This window comes from Mycetomoellerius zeteki, unplaced genomic scaffold, assembly GCF_001594055.1.
Source record: "Mycetomoellerius zeteki isolate Tzet28-1 unplaced genomic scaffold, Tzet1.0 scaffold5, whole genome shotgun sequence".
NCBI classification, from domain to species: Eukaryota; Metazoa; Arthropoda; class Insecta; order Hymenoptera; family Formicidae; genus Mycetomoellerius; species Mycetomoellerius zeteki.
In genome coordinates, this window is record NW_017257500.1 from 483,981 (window position 1) to 506,217 (window position 22,237).

Sequence of the window (22,237 nt, forward strand, 5' to 3'; positions counted from 1 at the left end):
AGAAGTACGTAACGGTTTGTAAAAATATTGATATTTTCAAGAATGATAGGCATTTGAAATCACACTTGCATTTTTTGCTAAAAAAATTTTGTGAAAAACTGTTCATAAAAAATAAAAAGTTTTTTATATATCGAAAAATCCCTACGTATTTCTCTGCGAAATGTGTCTACACTGAAAAAAGTGATCTTGCAGTTACAGCGAAAATTATCTAAGTACGAAAAATAGCTGGAATAGATAAATTTCTAACAGGTACTGCGATATTGAATATGTATTGCATCTAATCGTATAGATGACAGAGATAGAATTTATATTTGTGCTATAAATTCTATGCGTATGATATATAATTTTCTATCAGATACAACAAACAACTATAATTCTGGAGCAGCAAAATATTTTTTTGTATGTAAAAAGTTGCAATTAAAATTTGAACCCATTCGGATAAAAATTATTGAAGTTATTTGTCACGCCGATTTGAAAAACGTTGTTTTGAGAAAAACTGATAGCGCCGCCATTTTGGATGCAAAGATACAAAAAAAATTTTTTATGTACTTTAATATATGCATTAACCAGTGCTTTAAAAAATTTGATTTTATATTAAATTATTTTTTATACTAAAAAAAATTGTTGAATTTATTGATGTTTTTAGATCCGCTACTGTGGCCATATCCCTTAATTGGAATTCTCGTTAAAAATGGACAAATCAGACTTTTCTGGTTACAATTCTAGTTGAGATAATCAAAATTTTGATTGATATGATCAGAATCTTTTTTATTCATTTTCAACCAGAAATTTTTCTCCAATAAGAGAAGATAAACTCTAGATATATCTTGATATAATAATATTAAGTTTGTTCTTTTCAGCTTCTTGCACAGTTCAGCTTTCCTCTTTTTTTCCTTTACGTTGGAAAAAAAGAGAAATGAACGGTGCAAAAAGTTCAATTAAAAAGAACAGATCTACCATATTTTTACACGCATAATGTTATTACCGAATACCGGTATTTGGTAATGATATTGCGTCTATAAAATCAGCGCAGAAATTTTATATTTACGTTGCATTCTTGTGCGAGAAATTAAAACGGAAAACCTGCACGAGATATTTCACGAAGATGCATCTCGTCGACGATTGTTATATGTAGACAATAAGTCATTTATTTGCTCGAGATATTACGAGGCACCACCCAGATTTTCCCATAAGCGTTCGCACGCACGCGATCACCAAGAGTTAAGAGATAAGACGAATAGTCGCGGTGAATGGTACCTCATTAGCCGACTTCTCACGTGCTTCCGCAATGGCGTCAGATGTTCCGCGTGTTGCACCTATCGGTCGCAGCCCGCGTTATTGCGACGTGTCACTTGATAATATCAAGAGTTGATATATTACAACGCGAGTATTATTCCTTTGCAAGTAGTGATTTTATTAAATTTTCCAACAATCTGTCAAACCGATTTGCTCTCTCGACAGCCTGCGATATCTCTCGTCTTCGAGAGAAACTGCAACCACTCGCTCGGACGGGGGCCCGAAGAGTTACGAGGGAGAAGAAGAGACAAGGGAGACATGCAGATGTCCAATAAATATTCTAGGATGCGCATTAGATATCCGAATGTCTTGCGATATTCAGATTTATGGATATTTGTTATTGCTATCGTACTTCAAGTTCTCGAAGTCTCGTAACGGAGAGTTTCCTGCGAAACTAACTGCGGGGATATCGGGAGTTTTATCGTGAAATAGATCAATAGACTGGGACAATAGCGAGCATCGATCGTTCGCGCTTGGCCGATTACGAGTGCAATTGGGAACGGAAATACGATCGTGACAAAATTCGCTCGTGGAGCTGAAATAAATACGCGGTACGCGGAAAATGCGATCGCGGCCGTGATCGTATTAAGCGCAGCTTGAACGATACTCGATCCGTTGTGAAATGTTTTTTCCGGCCGCAATTTAGTGGACACTCCACGCCAGGCAATTAGATACCTCCAAGACAATGTTGGAGGCGTTGCGTTGCGTAAATCCGCAAACCGCGAGCGCGACTCCATCGCGGTGTTTCGTCCTTCCATTCTGGAGAACGGCATCCCTCAGTACTTTACACACACGATTTATCCATTCTCTTTCTCTCTCAGGATAGACTTCTATTTACTTGTGGATGATGGAATACTAGAAAAAGCGAAGCTGTGAGTAATCCGTAACATGAACGATCGTGAAAAGTGGATTTTCGTAATCGTGAGAAAAAAAGAGAGACAAAATAAAAGAGACACGAGAGAAGAATTTTGCTGAAACATTTTAAAAATTAGGTATAAAAAAAATTTGTTTGAGAAAAACCGAAATGATTGTAAGAAACTCAAGCAATGCTACAAAATTTGATATTCTATTAGATCCATGCAAAATATCGGTTCTTAACCTTTACCTTCAAATACACACATCTCAGTTTATGATATAGTTTATTAATCGAAATAAAAACTATTAGAACCTATACATTTTTGTCAATGAGATATAAATTTATTTATTCCATTATATATATATAGCAAATGGCTCGTCTTCGAGCTTCTTTATCTTCAAGGCTTTCGTCTCTATTACGAAATTTTTGTAACTGTTGTACTCTGTACGTTTATTTGAAATATTCCCTGGTCAAATGCTTCAAATTAATTTTTCGACTCGCAGTTTGAACTACAAGAATTTGTTCGGAATTGCTTCATTTATATTAATTATTATAATAATTAATCACAAATTGACATTGAAAACAGGCAAGCACAATTAAATAGAACGAAATCTGTGCTTGAAAATGATGTAACATGAATACAATTAAACGCAACCTTATTGTAGAATAAAGCATCAAAGTTTAAAACAAAAAAGCAGACATTGTTTTTATATCAATCTAATAGCAATCAGCTTTAACGTACATAATTATTTTGATAGTTTAACAAAATCATTTTCAAATCTGTATCTAGCTAAATTTTTAGATACTTCATCAAAATCATTATTTCTGTACTTACACGAAATCGAACAATTTTTTCCCCGACTCGTAAGTCGATTCTTATATTTAAGACGGTCTTAAGTGCAATATTAAGTTATAAACCAATCACAGAACAATATTAGTATCTTAAGGCAAAGCCTAAGATCCTAAAGCAAAGCTCGAACACCGATGAAGTCATTAGATGTCGCTGTTTTTCCAGCGCATCGACATGTCTTTATATACTACCACACCAATATCTCACGCAACCTATGATACACGCAATCGCACGTTTGTGTCAATTTTCATGTAACAAATTCGTCTAAGACTAAAGGTGAACGCACATAGAAATAGAAGTAAGCAGCAACCAGTAAGACATACGAAGTAGGCAATTATACATATGAAAGATGGAGATCTTACGTCTTACTGCTTACTGCTTACTTCTACTTCTATGTGCGTTCACCTTTATTCTAAGAACTCGACGTTATTTATTCGTGCAAACTACGTGTTTGTGAATTACTATTTCGTAAGTACAGGTTGCAAAATTTTCGTATCAAGCAAATGTTTTGTCACGATTTGATAGCTTGAAACGCCATGTTACACTACGAAATGGTAAAAAATATATTAATTTCGAAATTTTTGGTCGTTCTCGGCATAAACTCCACCTCACAAACACGTATTAATGCGTATACTTTAATCCTGGAAAAGAATTTTCGAATCTGTGAAAGAGAGAAAAAAGTATTTGTTATACAAAAATTACGATTTAGTCGGTAATACAGACGGCTTTAGGATCCCCTTAAGACATTATTTGAAACGATCTTGAAATAAGAACCGACTATAAGAGAATAATATCGGTCTTAATTTAATTCTTAAAACAGGATACGAGTGATTCAATCTCGCGACTCGACTTCAAACATTAGCGAAACTGAGGACAAATAATCAGGCAGCGCATTATCTTCATTTTATGTCGTTGCACTCGATTGCGACAGAACGTGCTCTCTCTCTCTAAGAGAATTGCGCGAGTAACCGCTTGGAAAAAGGATTGACTAAATATATTCAACGGACGGACTAACGCTGCAGAATAAATCATTATCTTGAATCTGAAATCATAATTAAACTTCTATCACGTGCTTCCGTTTCGATATATTTTCTTCCTACACATTGTATAAAATTACTAAAATTAGTTTTTACATCTGCTATCCGATCTTAGACTACGTTGCCATTATCCGCACGCTTATAATTATGTAATCGAGAAGTTATATTATTTCTTAAATATCTCGTGCATTTAATTATCGAACAAATATTTGTGCAGACGTTTTATTTTTGCGCGGGCATTATTTAAAGTATGTCATGTTTTTTTCGTACCTGTTAGGAAGTTGTTACACGCGACGAACGGATCTCCCTCTTCTTTGCTTGAGAGAAAATGTAATAACGAGCGCTAAGCAGGAAAACCAGGATGCACGAGGTATTAATTTATGCAAATTACGGCCGTGGCCCACTACTGCACAATACGAAAATTAAAAAATTTTAATATATGGAAAAATTAGAATGAAAAATATCTTAGGAGTGACGTAACGAGATTCGATTATAATAGAAAATTATATCTCATGAATATTATCTCTGAAACTAATTACTAAATTTATTACGGTAATTAAATTGCACATGTCTCTCCACTCGGATGATATCCGCGCGTGTCGGATTGCTTACAATCTTTGCGCGATACAGAATGTAATCTCACAATCATTAAACGGAATATCTGAAATTAGCGATAAACGCGTTCGATGGACATATCCTTCGTGCACACTCCTGGTAATTATATCAAAACTCTTCTCGATGGTAACACAATTACGTAAACAAGTACGGTACGTCATTGAAGATATTATCGAATAGAACTTCCGGCTCTGGATAAGTGATACGCAGTGACATGTAGAATCATTGAAAATCTCGAAGTAAATTGTAATTGCCGTACCTAAAGCGGCGTTTACAATGAGATTTAAGGCATAAAATCTTAAGCCTTAAGCCGTGAGAAATTAATCAATCACAATTGATTGTTTTTCTCACATTCTTAAAATCATCATGCACAAAACATTAAAATGACAAATCAATAATGTTAAATGCAATGATTAGCGAATGTAGCGCGATGTATTAATCGGACTGTTGAAATCTCTTACTTGAAATAGATAACATCTTTCTGATGTAAAACTTATTCGCAAAATATATATTTTTCCAGGAAATGCTATTTACCGTCAAGAATGTTTTCTTCAGTATATACATATCTGTCCATATTGCATTTCTTCTTGCAGTCAAATCCCACTTTACTAATCAAGTACGCTTGAATTCCAGGAATCTTGTGCAATTGTCAAATATTAGGATTTTTTAAATCCTTTACTTTATTCGATTAGTCTATCACACATTTGAAATGTAAAATTAAATAGTATCTTTCCTTTATCGCGAATTTATCGCGTAATATAAATTATCTTTATTCGCGTATATGTGCACTAGATAGCCCGATAGATCACGTGGTCGAAAAGGATGAAAAGGAGCAATGTTCTGAGAGAAGGGAGGAAAATTATAATCAGTGACGCGGAGTTATCAATACTTCCGGGAAACTGCGTGTCCGGTGGACGATTAAGTGTCATGAACGAATTTTATTGCTATCCAGTGTCACGGCCGTTATAATTATTATTAATAAGCTTCATTTATCCCAGCATCAATGTTCGTTATCATTCGACTTATAATCAATTCTACTTATAATGCAATTTTATTACATCGTTGCATCATTCTCGAAGTAATCTTTATCTGATAATTACACAGGCACATAAAACAAAATTCAACATTTTGGAGATTAGATCATGACATGTATTCTTATGTATTTTGATGCTCTAAAACCCAACTCCGATATCCAAATTGCATTACACATCACAATTTTTTATCGATGGAAAATAACTCGATTTTTAAATATTTTTAGACTCACTTATAGTCTGGTTTTTAATATATAAGCTTTTAATATGAAGCAAAAGAAAGTAAATTTAATGACAATATGTAAATTTAATGACAATATGTAAATATATATATTTAATATGCAACTGGTAGATTAAAAATATATTGGAAAATGGAATTATTTTTCGTTAATAAAAAAAATTGTAATGAAGCAATTTGGACATTGGATTCAGTTTTAAAGCGTCAAAATACATAAGAATACCACGATTTAATCTCCGGATCAATAAATTTTTTGTGTACCTGTATTATCGAAACATTATCTGAGAGAGAGAGAGAGAGAGAGAAAGAGAGAGAGAGAGAGAGAGAGAGAGAAATCATACCATGCATATATATTTCCGCAACTGTTAGTTTATTTTATATCTATTATTTACTATATATAAATATATATAATAATTATATATAACTAAATTATTATTACATTATTTAAAATTATTATTAATATGATATTAAAATAATTACAAATAAAAAGTGAAATAAAATTAAATTGCGTTTAACGATTTAATGAAATATTAAGAGATTTTTCTCATATATGTTTCTTCTTTTTGAACTGTTTCCATTTTTAATAAAAAATTCATTGGAAAAAAATTTATGTATCTTCGTAAGATCTGCCATATTTACTTCTTTTCGAAAAGAAAATAATTTTAGTCTTCTTTCTACAATTTGAAAGAAATTTTACAGTAGATAGTATTGTAAAATTTTCCAATAAATCTATGGATAACAGTTTTTTAATGTTACTGGCAGCGATAAAGATTTATCTATGATAAATTAAAAATCGAATCGCGCATTTATGCAATTGTTTGTTAATTCACTTTAAAAATATCTGTCTATCTGTCATTTATTTAACAAGTTTGCAAACCTATAATATTTATTAGTTAAATTTTTGTAAATAGAAAATATTAATAGAAAATTAACTGAAATTAATAAAAAATTAATTGAAACGTACGCTAACGTTATTAAAATTAAAATTTAATTATAGAAATTTGGATACGTTTTGAAACTATATAGGGACTATTAAAAATATAGTTTGTGTTATCACATATACAGTCCTATAAGATATTACATTGATAAAAAATTATCTTATTTTATTTTGTTTGAATATCTATAAACAATGTCCAGAACATTCCTCATTTGATACTTTTTACAATTTACATACATTACAATTTTATGTACATAAAATGTACATAACATGTATATTTTGTGCATTACATAAAATGATCACACATAAAGTAATCAAATTAATTACATTTAAAAAATACTTAAATTGTGACAATCTTGCGTTTCGCGGGTTTTCTCCGTGTTCAGATCCATTCTTGGAATGCCAACGTTTCGTGAACCTTGCAGTTCACTTCATCAGGGCGAGGAGCAGCCTGATACTGAAACGTTGGCATTCCAAGAATGGATCTGAACACGGAGAAAACCCGCGAAACGCAAGATTGTCACATAAGTAACACCCGTGAAAGCCTCAAGAATATTAAATACTTAAATTATCATGTTATATATTTTTTTCTCTAAAAAATTTATAAAATATATAGTTTTAAAATTTCGGAAAAAAAGTTTGTTTCCAATTTTACCACGGATTTTCTCGATTCCTTTCCTAAGAATAAAAAAATTCATTGGAAAAAAATTTATGTATCTTCGTAAGATCTGCCATATTTACTTCTTTTCGAAAAGAAAATAATTTTAGTCTTCTTTCTACAATTTGAAAGAAATTTTACAGTAGATAGTATTGTAAAATTTTCCAATAAATCTATGGATAACAGTTTTTTAATGTTACTGGCAGCGATAAAGATTTATCTATGATAAATTAAAAATCGAATCGCGCATTTATGCAATTATTTGTTAATTCACTTTAAAAATCTGTCTATCTGTCATTTATTTAACAAGCTTGCAAACCTATAATATTTATTAGTTAAATTTTTGTAAATAGAAAATATAATATTATAATAATTGAGCGACTTTTTTAAAACTATAATAAAGTGTGTTTAAAAAATTTTTTTTAGCATTTGTAACATACGATAATGTATATTTTATGTGCATACATACATAATATAAATAATAATAACACAATCCGTAAAGGCAATACATAATATAAATACATACATAATATAAATAATAATAAGGCAATACATAATATAAATACATACATAATATAAATAATAATAACACAATCCGTAAAGGCAATACATAATATACATGTACAATATATGTATATGTATACATAATTATCTGCAAAGTTACTAGTTTTGTATTCAAACTACGTTTAATTGCATCTCTTTTTACCATTATAATAATACTATTATGCGTAGAGTCACCAACAAAATACTAAGGCTCGTATTCAGAACGCGTTTATAATGATGTTAGCGAGCATTTAGCATATAGTTCACGTTTTACATATACAATAAAATTTTAAAGATAAAAGCGCATATTTATCGATAAAAGTCCTGAATACGAGTTTGAATTTACAGTTATCGGTAAAAAGTATTTAACAAATATAAAATTTAATCAAATGAAAGAATTAGTAATAATAATTTATATTGAGTATTTTCGCAGAGAAAGGTGCAAAATAACGTCCAATAAGAAGTAACTCTCGTTTATATTTCTGTACTTAAATAATGTAACGAAATATATTTTTATTTATACATTGCGTACGTTAAAAAAAAAATAGAAATATTTTTTATATATAAAGAAAAGGCTCCGATAAAGCAATTTTTAGACAAACATGAACATTATTCAACAATCTATCTTAGCAATAATCATATAAAATAATTATGTGTCGTTATCGTAAAAACATTCCGCTCTAAAATTTTTTCGATATCAATATACTGTATACTTTTCGATATACTTTTCGATATCATGATACTGTCATTATACAGAAGATAAATTCTGAACGACGAATGGAACGTTAGTCGAGCGCCATCCACCTCCTCGACAACGTGCACCGCGCGTGGTCTCTCGTATGCGAGGGCGACATTTGACAAGTCGTATTGTCAGATCTTTCAAGTGAATTGTAGTCTGTGTTTTAAAAAAACACAATTCAGGCAATTATTTTATTCGCTAAAATAAAAGTAAAAAATATCGAATATTTGATTAAATCTCTAAGTGTCACTTTATCTATATATTCCTTAAATTACAACTCGATAAAGAAATATACTTGAAAAATGTCTTGCCCAATGAACAATATTCCGTAAGTAATATACTTTTAATTGCAATACTCTTAGATACTTAAAAAAATATCTCTATTATTATTTATCGTAGAAAAAATCGCAAACTATCGCGAATATTTTAATGTAAAAAAGTTCACTCTGAGATTTCCTGTAATTGTTTAACTTTATTCTGTATTCTGTTACAAAGGAAAAAGAAACGATTTAACACGTTATTAAAGCATACTTTGATTTGAAATAAACTCTATTTCAATACAAGCAACAAATACATTCTAATCCAGTGATTTTACGTAATTCTGAAGATTTTGTATTTACAAATGATAAAATTATTATGACCAGAAAGTATTTTATGATATATTTATCAAACAGAATAAGCGATTATATCATCATCATTCATATTGCAATCAATCACGCGTTTATCTTTCTTTTTAAAATGAGATTATACAAAAAATTTTAATGGCGAACGTATTTGTTGAAGAGAAAATAATCACTATCGGGACGATCAGACACAGCGGGAGTTAACGCAAGGACCAGCGTTGCACTACAGCGAGTATCTGCGTTTAGATAAAATCTTGTCCGCGCAAAGGCTTCTCAGCGCCGAATACGGCAATGAAGTTCACGATGAACATCTCTTTATTGTCATCCATCAAGGTATTTTACTTATAATTATATTTTCTTCGATTACATACGTAATCTGGTGATCAAGTTTTCTTTTTCCTTCTATGCAAGAATAAAAGCTCCGAAAATATCCCTTAGTGACAAAATATCCTCATTTAAGCGACAAATATCCTCATTTATCCCTTCAATACGTTCTATATGAATTTTCTTTTAATAACGCAATATCTCAGATTATTTATAATAAAGTGTTTCTTTATTATTAAATTTTAAATAATGAAATAGAAGTAAAATGTATAACACATAATTTTAAAATTGTTCTACAATTTTTTAATAATAATTTGTTATTCACGAATAGTGTCGAACGTAATAAATAATATGCAGTTACTCACGAAACTGATAACACTACACAATAATTAACTAACTATTCAAAGAAAATAAGTAAAGAATGTTATGCTGATATTGACATTAACGACCTTCCACTATCAATAGATTCGTCATTTGTCAATGATGACAATATATAATACATCTTAGGCTATGTTCCAAAATTGACTGCCAGTACTGAAAACCTATAGTGCACGTAACGTAAACTGCATTTTCAGCGTTGTATCAGCATGTTCAGTAAATTTGGAACACAGCTTTTATCTTACTATATTATCCTTCACGGATTTTTTCAAATAAAATTTATAACAATGGTACCATTGTTATAAATTTAAGCAGTTTTTCAGTCCTTTTATAGATTTATAATATTTATATTCTAATAATTATTTTATTGATTTATATGAGTTTATTCCAATTGTATATCTATTATTCAATTATATATTAATGTTATATTATTTCAATTGTATTGTTGCATTTCGATTCGTTGTATCGTACAATCTTTTACTATATAATATGTAATATATAATATATAATTCGTCATTTATCTGTGATGACAACAAATATCCATGATCTTACTATAAATATTTTTCTTCAGAGATTTTCGAAAGAAATTCAATGGTACGATTTGATCAATTTCTCGATCGCTGTATATATTTATAATTATATTTTAATAATTGTTTTATTAATTTATATCAATTATTTGTTCAACCGTTTATATTACTCCAATTTATTGAATTTCTATTCGTTACATCATACGACCTTTTATTATCAATATGTCATTCGTCATTTATCTATGTTGATAACAAATATGTGTGGTCTTACTATAAGTATCTTCCTTCGCACATTTTCAAAGGAAATTCGTAATAATAGTATGATTTGATCAATTTTTCAATCACTGTATATATTTATAATATTTTTATTTTAATGTTTTATTAATTTATATGAATTATTTATTGCAATATTTTTATTATTTATATTGTATCGGTACATTTCAATTTGTTGTAGCATACGAGCTTTGGTTCAAGCAAATTATTTTCGAGCTCGATTCCGTTAGGACACTTTTCAGCTCCGAATCCAACAATTGCAAAATGTCTAACGGGTCTTCTAACGATCGTTTGATCGCCAACCAGGGCAATGGAGTCTTAAACGAATCAAAAACCCTGGAGATCCTGAAACGATTGAATCGCATTGTCCTTATCCTGAAGGTACGTTCTAAAATCGATTCTCTCAAAAAGGATTCTTATACGCAGAGCTGGGTAATCATTTAAAATGCCAAATATAAAATACTTAAAAAAATGTATTTAAAATGTAAAATGTTTTTCAAATCAACTTTATATGTAAAATGGGTAAATAGATATTTTAAATAGTTTTCAAATACAGAATGGTTTTCAATTTTAATATACATTTTTTTAAGTATTTTACATTTAGCATTTTAAATAGAATTACATTTAAAAAATGGCATTTTAAATGCAAAAATACCCAGCCCTGCTTATACAAAATGTGGTTTCGTGTAACTTTGTCTAACAATAGAATATACGTAATTATATATATAACGAAATGCTAAATAAGTGTCTCATCCGCTGATAATAATAATGACGATGCAAGGTGAATGGCCCTTAATTATAAGCCGATTAGTTCGTCACAGGCTGCATGTCCCTTTAATCAAATTTTTCTGTCTCATTAGACAAAGCTGTTTACCGTCGTCGTGACACTTTCTCTTACATCCTCTTACATATTTCAAAACGATAAACTAGATCAATAATATTTCGTAACGGCTGACATATCAAGTACACGACGCGACATTGTGATTTTTCTTGCCCGATTTAGGCACGACATGAGATAAATAAGACTGTGGGAACCGCATAAGGCACCCTGCGGGGGCACAGTAAGATAATATTTCTAGACGATATGCGACACCGGGCGTTCGTGCATGCATTAAAGAGAGAACGGAGAAGAGTACGTTAGGTAACAAACCCGTTACTCTATTTCAATACCGCAGAAGGTGCGGTCGTACCTTTCTTTATTTTGATTCGATAAAACGTCTCTCCGCGATACTGCATTCTCGATACGCACGAGCGCGTAATATCGAGTGCTTCAAAATACAATTACGATCGAAATGACTAACTGTAGCGAATTTGTCTTCGATACACAATACCGTTCGGAAGATGTACTACAAATGTAATATCTGATCTATGCAATGTACATGAATGCATTAAAATTCCCGATTGTGAGATAACGTTCAAATTTCTGCGTGTCAAAAGAAACCATACTCGCGTTCTTTAAAGAATACAGTTATATTACATTTATTTCCAGATGCATCTAGCAATGCATTGTAATATTAACGTATTATGTCGCCTACGCACCCTTCGCTTGCACTGGCACCCATAGAAGTGCGAATGCAGTCGCGTTGACAAATCGATGAGAACGTTTCAAGATGTTCTTTCACAGCGACAAAGACTTCGATCTTATTTAATCACGTCTTTTAGTAGCGAAATTTGTCTTGCTTTTGTTAAAATAGAGATTAACATAAGTAATATAATAAAAATAAAGGTTAATATAATATTAAAACAAAGAAATAGAGCAAGAAGAGCAATAAAAAAATGTCAAATAAAAATAAAAATAAACATAAATTTTATTTTAAAATATAATGATAATACTTTCGACTCATCGAATTTTCTTCAACCAAAATGAATAAATTACAAAATACAAAGTAAAGTCATAAATGTATAAAAAAATTTAACAAAAATTAAAAATTTTAACTTTTATGTACATTTAACGATGTAATTTAGCTGTGTCGTTTCTTTTTTTTTTAACAAACTTGCAAAATACTAAGAATCATTAACACAGCAAATCATGATTTGCAGCTGTTGGTGGAGCAAGTGACGATTTTGGAAACTATGACGCCGTTGGATTTCATGGCGTTTAGGCACTTATTATGCCCGGCTTCGGGTTTTCAATCGCTGCAATTCCGTCTGTTGGAGAACAAATTGGGTGTAAAACAGGAACTTAGAGTCAAATATAATTATATAAAGATTTTCGGGAGGGATCCTACAGCTATCGAGGCGATCAAGCGATCTGAGGAGGAGCACAGTCTCAGTACTCTGGTTCAGAGTTGGTTGAGCAGAACGCCAGGGCTCGAGACACATGATTTCGATTTCTGGGGAAAATACAAACGAGCGGTGGAGAAGATGTTGACCGAGCAAGAACAAGCTATACATGTAACTACACTCGATCTCACTAATTTTGTAACTCATAATATTACATTAAATTATCTGATATTCGTACTTCTTTAACAATTACGACTCTCTTTAGGAAAACCTAAAATTAACAAAACAATAAAAACTTTTCTTTTTAATATATATTAATAAACATGTACTAAGAAATTTAATTTAAAGCTCAATCATTATATAATTTAAAGCTTAATTAACATTGAAGATATCATTATAAAGCTGCAAAATTGAAAACTACAAGACAGAACAGACATAAAAAGACTTGTCTAAATACGCAAAATATCTTATTTCTTTATTTTCGAATTTCAGAATAATTGGCTATTCATAATTTATTAACTTTTCAGAAATCAAAGGAATGCATTAAAGACTATCATTTAGCTAATGTGCGCTCGCGACAAGCAGTTTTTGACAGCATCTTCAACGAATCACTTCACAACGCTCTTGTGTCACGGGGGGAACGCAGATTTTCGCACAGTGCTCTTCAGGGAGCAATAATGATCACCCTATATCGAGATGAACCGCGATTTAGCCAGCCACATCAGATTCTCACGGCGCTAATGGACATTGACTCTCTAATTACAAAATGGAGGTGTAAGAGAAAACACTTATTAACATCTTGTTATTTGTATTAACTCTCTAAAAAATATGGGTGTAGATTTAATGCCATGGATTTAACACTATGAGTTTTTAATTCGTACCATAATAGTATTATTATGTATACTACGAGTTTTAAAATCACATGTTGGTGTTAATATCAACACGATGAATTATATATACCGTGTCATATGTTAAATTCATATCCATATTTTTTAAAGTGCATATTTTACTAAAATCTGTTTTATCGATATTTTATTTAATTTTTTTACAACATTCACAACTATCATTATTTTTTTTTTATTTTCTTGCAACATTCAAAAGACTTACAAAAGCACACAATTATTATTATTGGTCATATTATATGTATACATATATATATACATATATGTATAAAGTTATTATCAGATTTTAAATTATCAATATTATTACTGCACATGATGAAAATACGCTTACACGCTTACATCATATAAGTCATATTTACGTCCATCATAATCTTATTTCGTATCATTCCATTTATTATACATTGTAATAACGTGTTCTTTTACACACTTTTAGATAATCATGTTATCATGGTACAAAGAATGATTGGATCTCAACAACTAGGCACTGGTGGTTCTTCCGGCTATCAATATTTGAAGTCTACTTTAAAGTATTTATTTACTTCAATTATCTAATATAAATACATGATTGATAATTAATCAATCATGTATTTATCAAAATTGATATCAAATAACTTTTCAATAACACTGAAAAGATACGTATTAATGGCAACATGAAAATAATATCTCGAATTTTTATCACCAGCCCAAATATTATTATTGTAATGGCCAAAGTAATTAAGTCATTACAACAGTATAACTTTGTTTATCAATAATTTAACATAAATCTTTATTTACACTTAAAGAACTGTTATCAATTATTACTGATTACGTCACTTCAGAAATGCATATATCGCGTTTTGTAAGAAAACTTTGATCAAGTATCATGATACAATTTACCGATTTGCAAATACAAATATTTTAAACAATAAATTTTGTTTGTTTCATGCGTCTTGACGAATAGTGATAGATACAAAGTCTTTTTGGATTTGTTCAACCTATCGACGTTTTTGGTACCACGTCATATGATCCCGCCGTTGACGAAGCAAATGAAAACGAAGTTATCAATTGCATCATACAATTGGATCACGGACGAAGATCACGATGAATCGGCGGACTCTTTAAGAAGCTCGTATATTAGTCTGCCTATGACACAGCAAACTTCATGAAATTCTATTAAGTTTTATTAAGTTCTATAATGTAACGTATAGTCAGTGTATATTATACGCCACGTTGATGCAATAATTAAATAATACATTTAGACGATTATTTAAAAACAAATGCTTTAGCATTTAAATTCTATATTTCTTTAAAAAAAAATATTTAGTATGCGTGATTCTTAAAATTAATTTAGCGTTAAAATTAATCTGAAACATATTTTTTATAACACTAAAGGAATATACGGCTCCACGAGATCTATTAATGTTTTCTGTTATTTGTTTTATAAATTTAAAAATTTTTAATTATATAAAAATTGCAACACTTGAACTTAATAAATATAAATATAACTATGTACAATAATCATACTGCATTGCTTATATGAATAGAATAAGATAGTGAAAAATAAGATTGTGAAATATCAAATTATTCTAGATCATTACACTATTTAAAAATTAGGAAAATGTCTCAGAATCACCAAGACCATGTATTCTATCTTTACGGGTTAAACCTAAAATTTAAAATAAATGTTAATATAGCTCAATTAGAATAAATCAATAAATAAAAGAAGGGCAACGAGCCAATTATAATGTAAGATATTTAATAATCGTATATATACAAACGTTTCGACACCGATCGGGTCATTTTCAATGTAAAACAATAAACACTCTTACATAAATTATCGGAAAATTCGGTCAAATTATAATGTCCAGTGAAAAGTTCGGTTGTATTCATAAAATGCGGTCCATATGTAAAACTATCAAAAGAGATCACATCTCACTTTTCACAATTATACAATCTCACAAATAAATAATACATTAACATTGCGTTATAAATTAAATTATCGATGTACATTTATAGTAAATTAAATTAAAATGCAAATTAAATAAAACATATATACCTTATATTGTCTTAATGATGTAAAGTAGACGATAGGAAAACGCAATTAACAAAGTTATATTTAATAAAAAATAAGCCATGATACAATTGGATGTAACATTTAAACTCAACGGTGTCAAGCGACGTTATGACAAAAAGGAAACAAAGAAATAGGAAAGATAATAGGAAGGAGACAAAGGACAATGTTAAGAGGGGGAAAGAGATTGGATAATGTTTAGATATGATTCTGGCAGAGATTCTGTGTCATTTTGTTTGTTTAGCCCATGCGTTTGTCATTTTATGTGAACCATCTCCGATATCAATCTCTTATTAAAGGAAGCTTCTCTGTCTAAAATTTCCACATTGTCCCAGTCGAAATTGTGATTCTGGTCAATGCGGTGACTTGTGATCACTGTTGGGGATTTTGACTTCTTATTATTGTGATGATTGTGAAGCCAGTTACGTGGGTCAGACCAAAAGACAATTAAAGACAAGATTGCACGAACATGTCTCCGATATTAATAAGAAGTCAAAATCCCCAACAGTGATCACAAGTCACCGCATTGACCAGAATCACAATTTCGACTGGGACAATGTGGAAATTTTAGACAGAGAAGCTTCCTTTAATAAGAGATTGATATCGGAGATGGTTCACATAAAATGACAAACGCATGGGCTAAACAAACAAAATGACACAGAATCTCTGCCAGAATCATATCTAAACATTATCCAATCTCTTTCCCCCTCTTAACATTGTCCTTTGTCTCCTTCCTATTATCTTTCCTATTTCTTTGTTTCCTTTTTGTCATAACGTCGCTTGACACCGTTGAGTTTAAATGTTACATCCAATTGTATCATGGCTTATTTTTTATTAAATATAACTTTGTTAATTGCGTTTTCCTATCGTCTACTTTACATCATTAAGACAATATAAGGTATATATGTTTTATTTAATTTGCATTTTAATTTAATTTACTATAAATGTACATCGATAATTTAATCTATAACGCAATGTTAATGTATTATTTATTTGTGAGATTGTATAATTGTGAAAAGTGAGATGTGATCTCTTTTGATAGTTTTACATATGGACCGCATTTTATGAATACAACCGAACTTTTCACTGGACATTATAATTTGACCGAATTTTCCGATAATTTATGTAAGAGTGTTTATTGTTTTACATTGAAAATGATCCGATCGGTGTCGAAACGTTTGTATATATACGATTATTAAATATCTTACATTATAATTGGCTCGTTGCCCTTCTTTTATTTATTGACTAAAATTTAAAATTTTAGATAATTTAAAAAAAAAGTTATAATTAAGAGAGAGACTAGACATAAATTATAAATTAGATTAGGCAAAATGATTCAAAGAAAAGGCCATGTCTCGAACATTTACAATTGGTTATTATAAGAAGAAAAAGTAAGAGATATAAAATCTTTCTGAATTTTAATTGTCGACCTTCTTAATACTGATTGTAAGTCACATAGTTCCGCATGTTGATAAAGCAAATGAAAATGAAGTTATTAATTGCACTACAGGATGAAAATCAAGAAAAATCGGCCGACTCTTTAGGAAGATATGGTATATAGCTGTATATAGTTTCTAATAATTGTATATACTAGGTGTACAAATAAGTTTCCGGGTTTTTTTGATCAATGAAAAATGCAAAATTTCAAGAAAAAACAAAAAGCGGCTTATTCAAAGTATCGTCCCTCGCTAGCTATACATTTTCGCCATCTCTCTTGCAATGCATGAATACCGCGACGATAGAACGACTCGTTTTTGGTCCGAAACCATTCATCTATCCAATTTCGCACTTCTTCGAAACTGGCCAAGTGTAGTCCAGCCAAGTCATGCGCCATCGACCGGAACAAGTGGTAATCAGATGGCGCCAGATCTGGTGAATACGGCGGGTGTGGTAACAGATCCCATTTCAGCGTTTTGATGGTGTCCTTGACGATGGAAGTGCGATGGCACGGTGCATCTGTCTCTCAGTCAATTCATGCGGCACCCATTTTCCTTCCTTTTGAACTTTTCCCATGGCACGTAAATGTATGGAAATGCTTTGTTGAGACGTGTTTAACACCTCTGCAAGTTGTTTTTGAGTTTGCGTGTCATCTTCATCCAACAACGCTTGCAGATCGGCGTCCTCGATTGTTTTCGGTCTTCCGGAGCGCTCTTTGTCCGCAGTGTCGAAATCGCCACTTCTAAAGCGTTTAAACCAATCTTCACAGGTTATTTTCGATGGTGCATGTTCGCCGTAAGCCTCCTCAAGCAAACGACGTGCTTCAGCTGCATTTTTGCCCAAGTGAAAGCAGAAAAGCAAGACTTCCCGCGAATGCTGTTTTTTTGGCACAAAACCCGACATTTTCACTATTGCATAAAAATTTTTTTTCGTCGCGAAACTGGAAATATTATGATTGATTATTGTCGTTAGATGTCGCAACTACAAAAAATAAACAACTTCAGACATGTATGTCGACTACATGTGTCGTTGGCGCCATCCATGTGTGAAACCCGGAAACTTATTTGTACACCTAGTATCACTATCTCACTTTCCGAAAAATTAACTTTTCATCTTAGATCATCTTTTATATTAAAGCAGTTATATTGATAGACTTCTAACCAGTGGCGGACTTAGACAGAGGCCCACAAGGCCCGAGCCTAGGGGGTACCATCCTTCTAGGGACCAAAATTAAAAAGCCTTTTCTTTTTCCACACCAAGTTCTGAACTGATGTACACTGATGTAGTAAGTTAGAGTGAGACAGGTATAATTTGTTTCACTTTAACATATTGCACTAGTTCAAAACTAGTACAGAATTCTTCGAAAAAGAACAAATGGAAAGTTAATTTTATATTGTGCAGGATTGCCATTTGTGACGCATTTTTGCCAATGTACGTAGTACCTTGAAGTAGTGCTTTGGCGCATAAAAATAATCTTGACGTTTTGACAAAAAAATGATACCTTTCGATACCTTTTTTTTATTGTTCATTTGTCTGAAAGAAGCGCCAAGTGTCTTAAAGAGGCGCCAAGAAATACAGAGCCTAGAGTGAAAAAATGTGTAAATCCTCCACTGCTTTGACATAATAAACAATATGGGAAACATAATTAACACCAATGTTCTTAATAAAGTATTTTATTACGTCATATTCTTTTCACAGCACTTTTCAATTTATTTCGTCAGAAATTGAAAACGCTGTAATTTAACATTCTTTGATTGATTAAACGACTTGGAACGAGGAGACCTGATTGGCTATACCTGCGAACATACGTCAAGGTATTTATTTATCCGCCCAAAGAAATAAGCACTCAATTCAATTAACGTGAATGTCACATGCCCGCTCGTTCATTGGTCTTACCACATAAATTCTTGCCAACCGCAATAAAAATGTAACCTTTATTGCCAAAGGACGGTCCCCACGAATTTTTTATGATATAATGCGGTATACGCGCTTCCGTGTCATATCCCACTATCTGCACCGCATGATTTAAGCTGTTGAACGAACCATCGCAGTTATACTGTATTATGCCACCTAAATAATTCTGCCAAGATATGGCGTTCACGGCAGCCGCCACGGGTCCATGAGTAACGAGCAACGTCAAAAGTTCAGTCTCCGCGTCTACAAAGCTGAAACAAACTCGATTAGTATTCGCGAGTGCCAGGACATTAGACAACGTGGCGTCCAGCCGAAAGCCTTCAGGCTCTCCCTTTTTGTTAATGCCGACGTAATTTGGAAATTGATGTAAATCTCGTAGCAAAACAAAGAATTAGATTTATTTAGCGATGTTCATTTCGCGTATGAGAAAAAATAAATAATAAAACAATTAATTAATTAGTATAATTGTTTCAATATTACATCCTTCATTGCTCCATTTCCGATTTTTTTTTAAATTTTGCATTGCAAAAGAGGAATTGTACATATACACTAAAAAAAAATGCATATAATTTTACATGGAAATTACATATTTATGACTGCAAAATTACTTAAATACAATATGATTTGAAATTTACAATTTCCAGTAAATTTTCAATCATATTTAAGTAATTTAGATAATTTTCCAGTCATAAACATGTAATTTCCATGTAAAATTACATGCATTTTTTTCAGTATACATTCTTTATTGTTTAAAAAATAAAACATTATAAATAATAAGACAATAAAAAATAATGCATTATAAACAATAATGCACAAATAAAAATGAAACTACCTGTCGCATGTGAAATCCGTTACTTTAACTCCCGACGTCTTCGCGGAAATTCTGAAAGATCAAGTGTCATCATACTTTTGCGGTTTCGCTAAGAAAAACATCCTTGCCACTTGCATGCAACCTACTTATGCAATCTACACGTGTCGGTTTGCAATGTGAGAGGATAATCGGTCTCAGATATAATTCTTGTTTTTGAGGCCAACAACCACGAGAGTAAGCTGCATATGTCACCGCCCTGGCATCCGAAATTGCCTGGCATGCAGTCGATCATCTATATAATGTCGGAGAATAAATTATATCGGCTGACAAATTAATAAATAGAAATGTCTAAAAAAGTTTTGAGATTTTCAAGAGATTGTCTATTTTTAAGCATCGATTTTCTTCTTGAGTTAAACATTGGTTTCTCACTCGGAAAGTCCCTCGTGCGTCTTAAGCGGCTCCTAGATGATCAATATTATTGAACAATATTTGATATTGCACGGTATTATTGATTAATATTGATCGTTTGTACAGTATATTGTGTCAATCAAAAGTTTTTTTAGATATATTTACAATTTACAAGGATCGACGCTCATTTTTAACTTACATTTTATAAATAAACTACATTAATTTACATCAAAATTAACGTTGGATAGTAAAACTTTTGAATAGTCACTTTTGATTACATTTATTTTCTGAAAAACTAATCAAACTGTACCCTTTTTTCGCTCGTCATCACATATAGAACGATAACCGTTCCTCAGAAAAGTGCTGCCCAATTTGGAAATTTGTCTTCAGTAATTCTAATTGTTAACTTGTTTGATGTAATCAGATGTCGACTGATTCTCATTACAAATATTTTGTCGAATGCAATTACAAATGTCGATATGCCTGTCACTAATGATCAAGTAAGATCAAAAAAATTAATTAAATTATTGGATGCGATTTGATTGAAAATCGTACTGAGCGTTGTATTGAATTGTCTGAAGAAGGCATCAATAATATTATAAAATACCTATATGACTGAACAATAATAAGGTTTGTTCGGCGTCGCATGCTCCAACATGTTCCAATATGCTCCTACCATTGCTTTTACTCCAACGCGCTTGATAGAGTGAGTAGGAGCATGTTGGAGCTTGCGACGCCGAACAAACCTATATTAATCGTCTAGAAACCGCTTTAAATCTCAAAATTTTTCTAGTTACCTACGTATAAGACCAATATTACATTTGTCCATTTTTATTGTATGACAAATTTTTCAAGTCTGTTGATTGGTTATAGGATAGAAAAATCCGAGACTCTTCTTCTACAATCAATTAACATGCATGAAAGCGCTTTCATAAAGTTTATATTTGACGCGGACTTCCTCGAGCAGTTCCTTTACTTAGTAAATAGAAAAACGTGTCGAGAATATAAGGACCTACTTCCTGCACACTAAAGGAATGCAAAGTTCCGTTTTTGATGGCATACATCGATTCAACCACCCCGACAGTGCTGAACGCCCAGCAAGCGCCGCAATTCTCTTGGTTCATAACTGATCCTACGACCCCTTTATCTCGCCAATCAAACTTAGAGGGTATGTCCGTTATTGGTATCATTCTTTTCATACGATTAACTGAGTCCGTAGAATGCTGATGATAATATGACGCTGTTGTATGTTTTTGCCCTAACAAAATTGCCGTACTCAGCAAATAAATTACAACGTTAATTTGCTTATTGCAAATGTACTTTTTTCAGGAAAATTCTTATAATTTATAAATAATGTAGTATGCTTAAGTAGGGGAACCTGGGGTATAATGAAACCATAGGGTATAATGGGATGTACTCGATATCTTTTTACAGATATGCTAATATGTAATGTATTGTCAGACAATAGTTACTGTTAGATATATCTTATTATATATTGTTATTAGTTGTCATATTATTTTTACCTGAAAATTGCTAAAAATTGTTTAATGTGTTCGCTTTACTGTCC

General features: G+C 31.5%; 2 protein-coding genes across 3 annotated transcripts in view; one reads left to right on the forward strand and one right to left on the reverse strand.

The window, feature by feature from the left end:
* Positions 1-9,043: 9,043 nt before the first annotated feature.
* vermilion (Tryptophan 2,3-dioxygenase vermilion) lies at positions 9,044-15,277 on the forward strand. 2 transcript variants are annotated; one of them, XM_018455641.1, is made up of 7 exons: positions 9,044-9,128; positions 9,584-9,756; positions 11,107-11,306; positions 12,966-13,319; positions 13,676-13,922; positions 14,484-14,577; positions 14,991-15,277. In XM_018455641.1, exons 1-7 carry the CDS (start codon positions 9,103-9,105, stop codon positions 15,193-15,195), a joined length of 1,299 nt encoding a protein of 432 aa, XP_018311143.1. In that variant the 5' UTR covers positions 9,044-9,102; the 3' UTR covers positions 15,196-15,277. The 2 variants fall into 2 exon arrangements, with proteins under 2 accessions (XP_018311143.1, XP_018311144.1); XM_018455642.1 differs by lacking the exon at positions 14,991-15,277 and having other exon boundaries at positions 13,676-13,920; positions 14,484-14,550.
* Positions 15,278-19,222: 3,945 nt separating this feature from the next.
* LOC108727499 (cathepsin O) overlaps positions 19,223-22,237 on the reverse strand; it is a 5,352-nt gene continuing 2,337 nt past the window's right edge. Inside the window, exons 3-7 of the mRNA XM_018455643.1 lie at positions 21,687-21,928; positions 20,409-20,554; positions 20,284-20,334; positions 19,434-19,702; positions 19,223-19,333 (exon numbers count right to left, since the gene is read on the reverse strand). Coding sequence (XP_018311145.1) covers positions 19,296-19,333; positions 19,434-19,702; positions 20,284-20,334; positions 20,409-20,554; positions 21,687-21,928 — 746 coding nt within the window. The 3' untranslated portion in view covers positions 19,223-19,295. The remainder of the gene's footprint in view (positions 19,334-19,433; positions 19,703-20,283; positions 20,335-20,408; positions 20,555-21,686; positions 21,929-22,237) is intronic.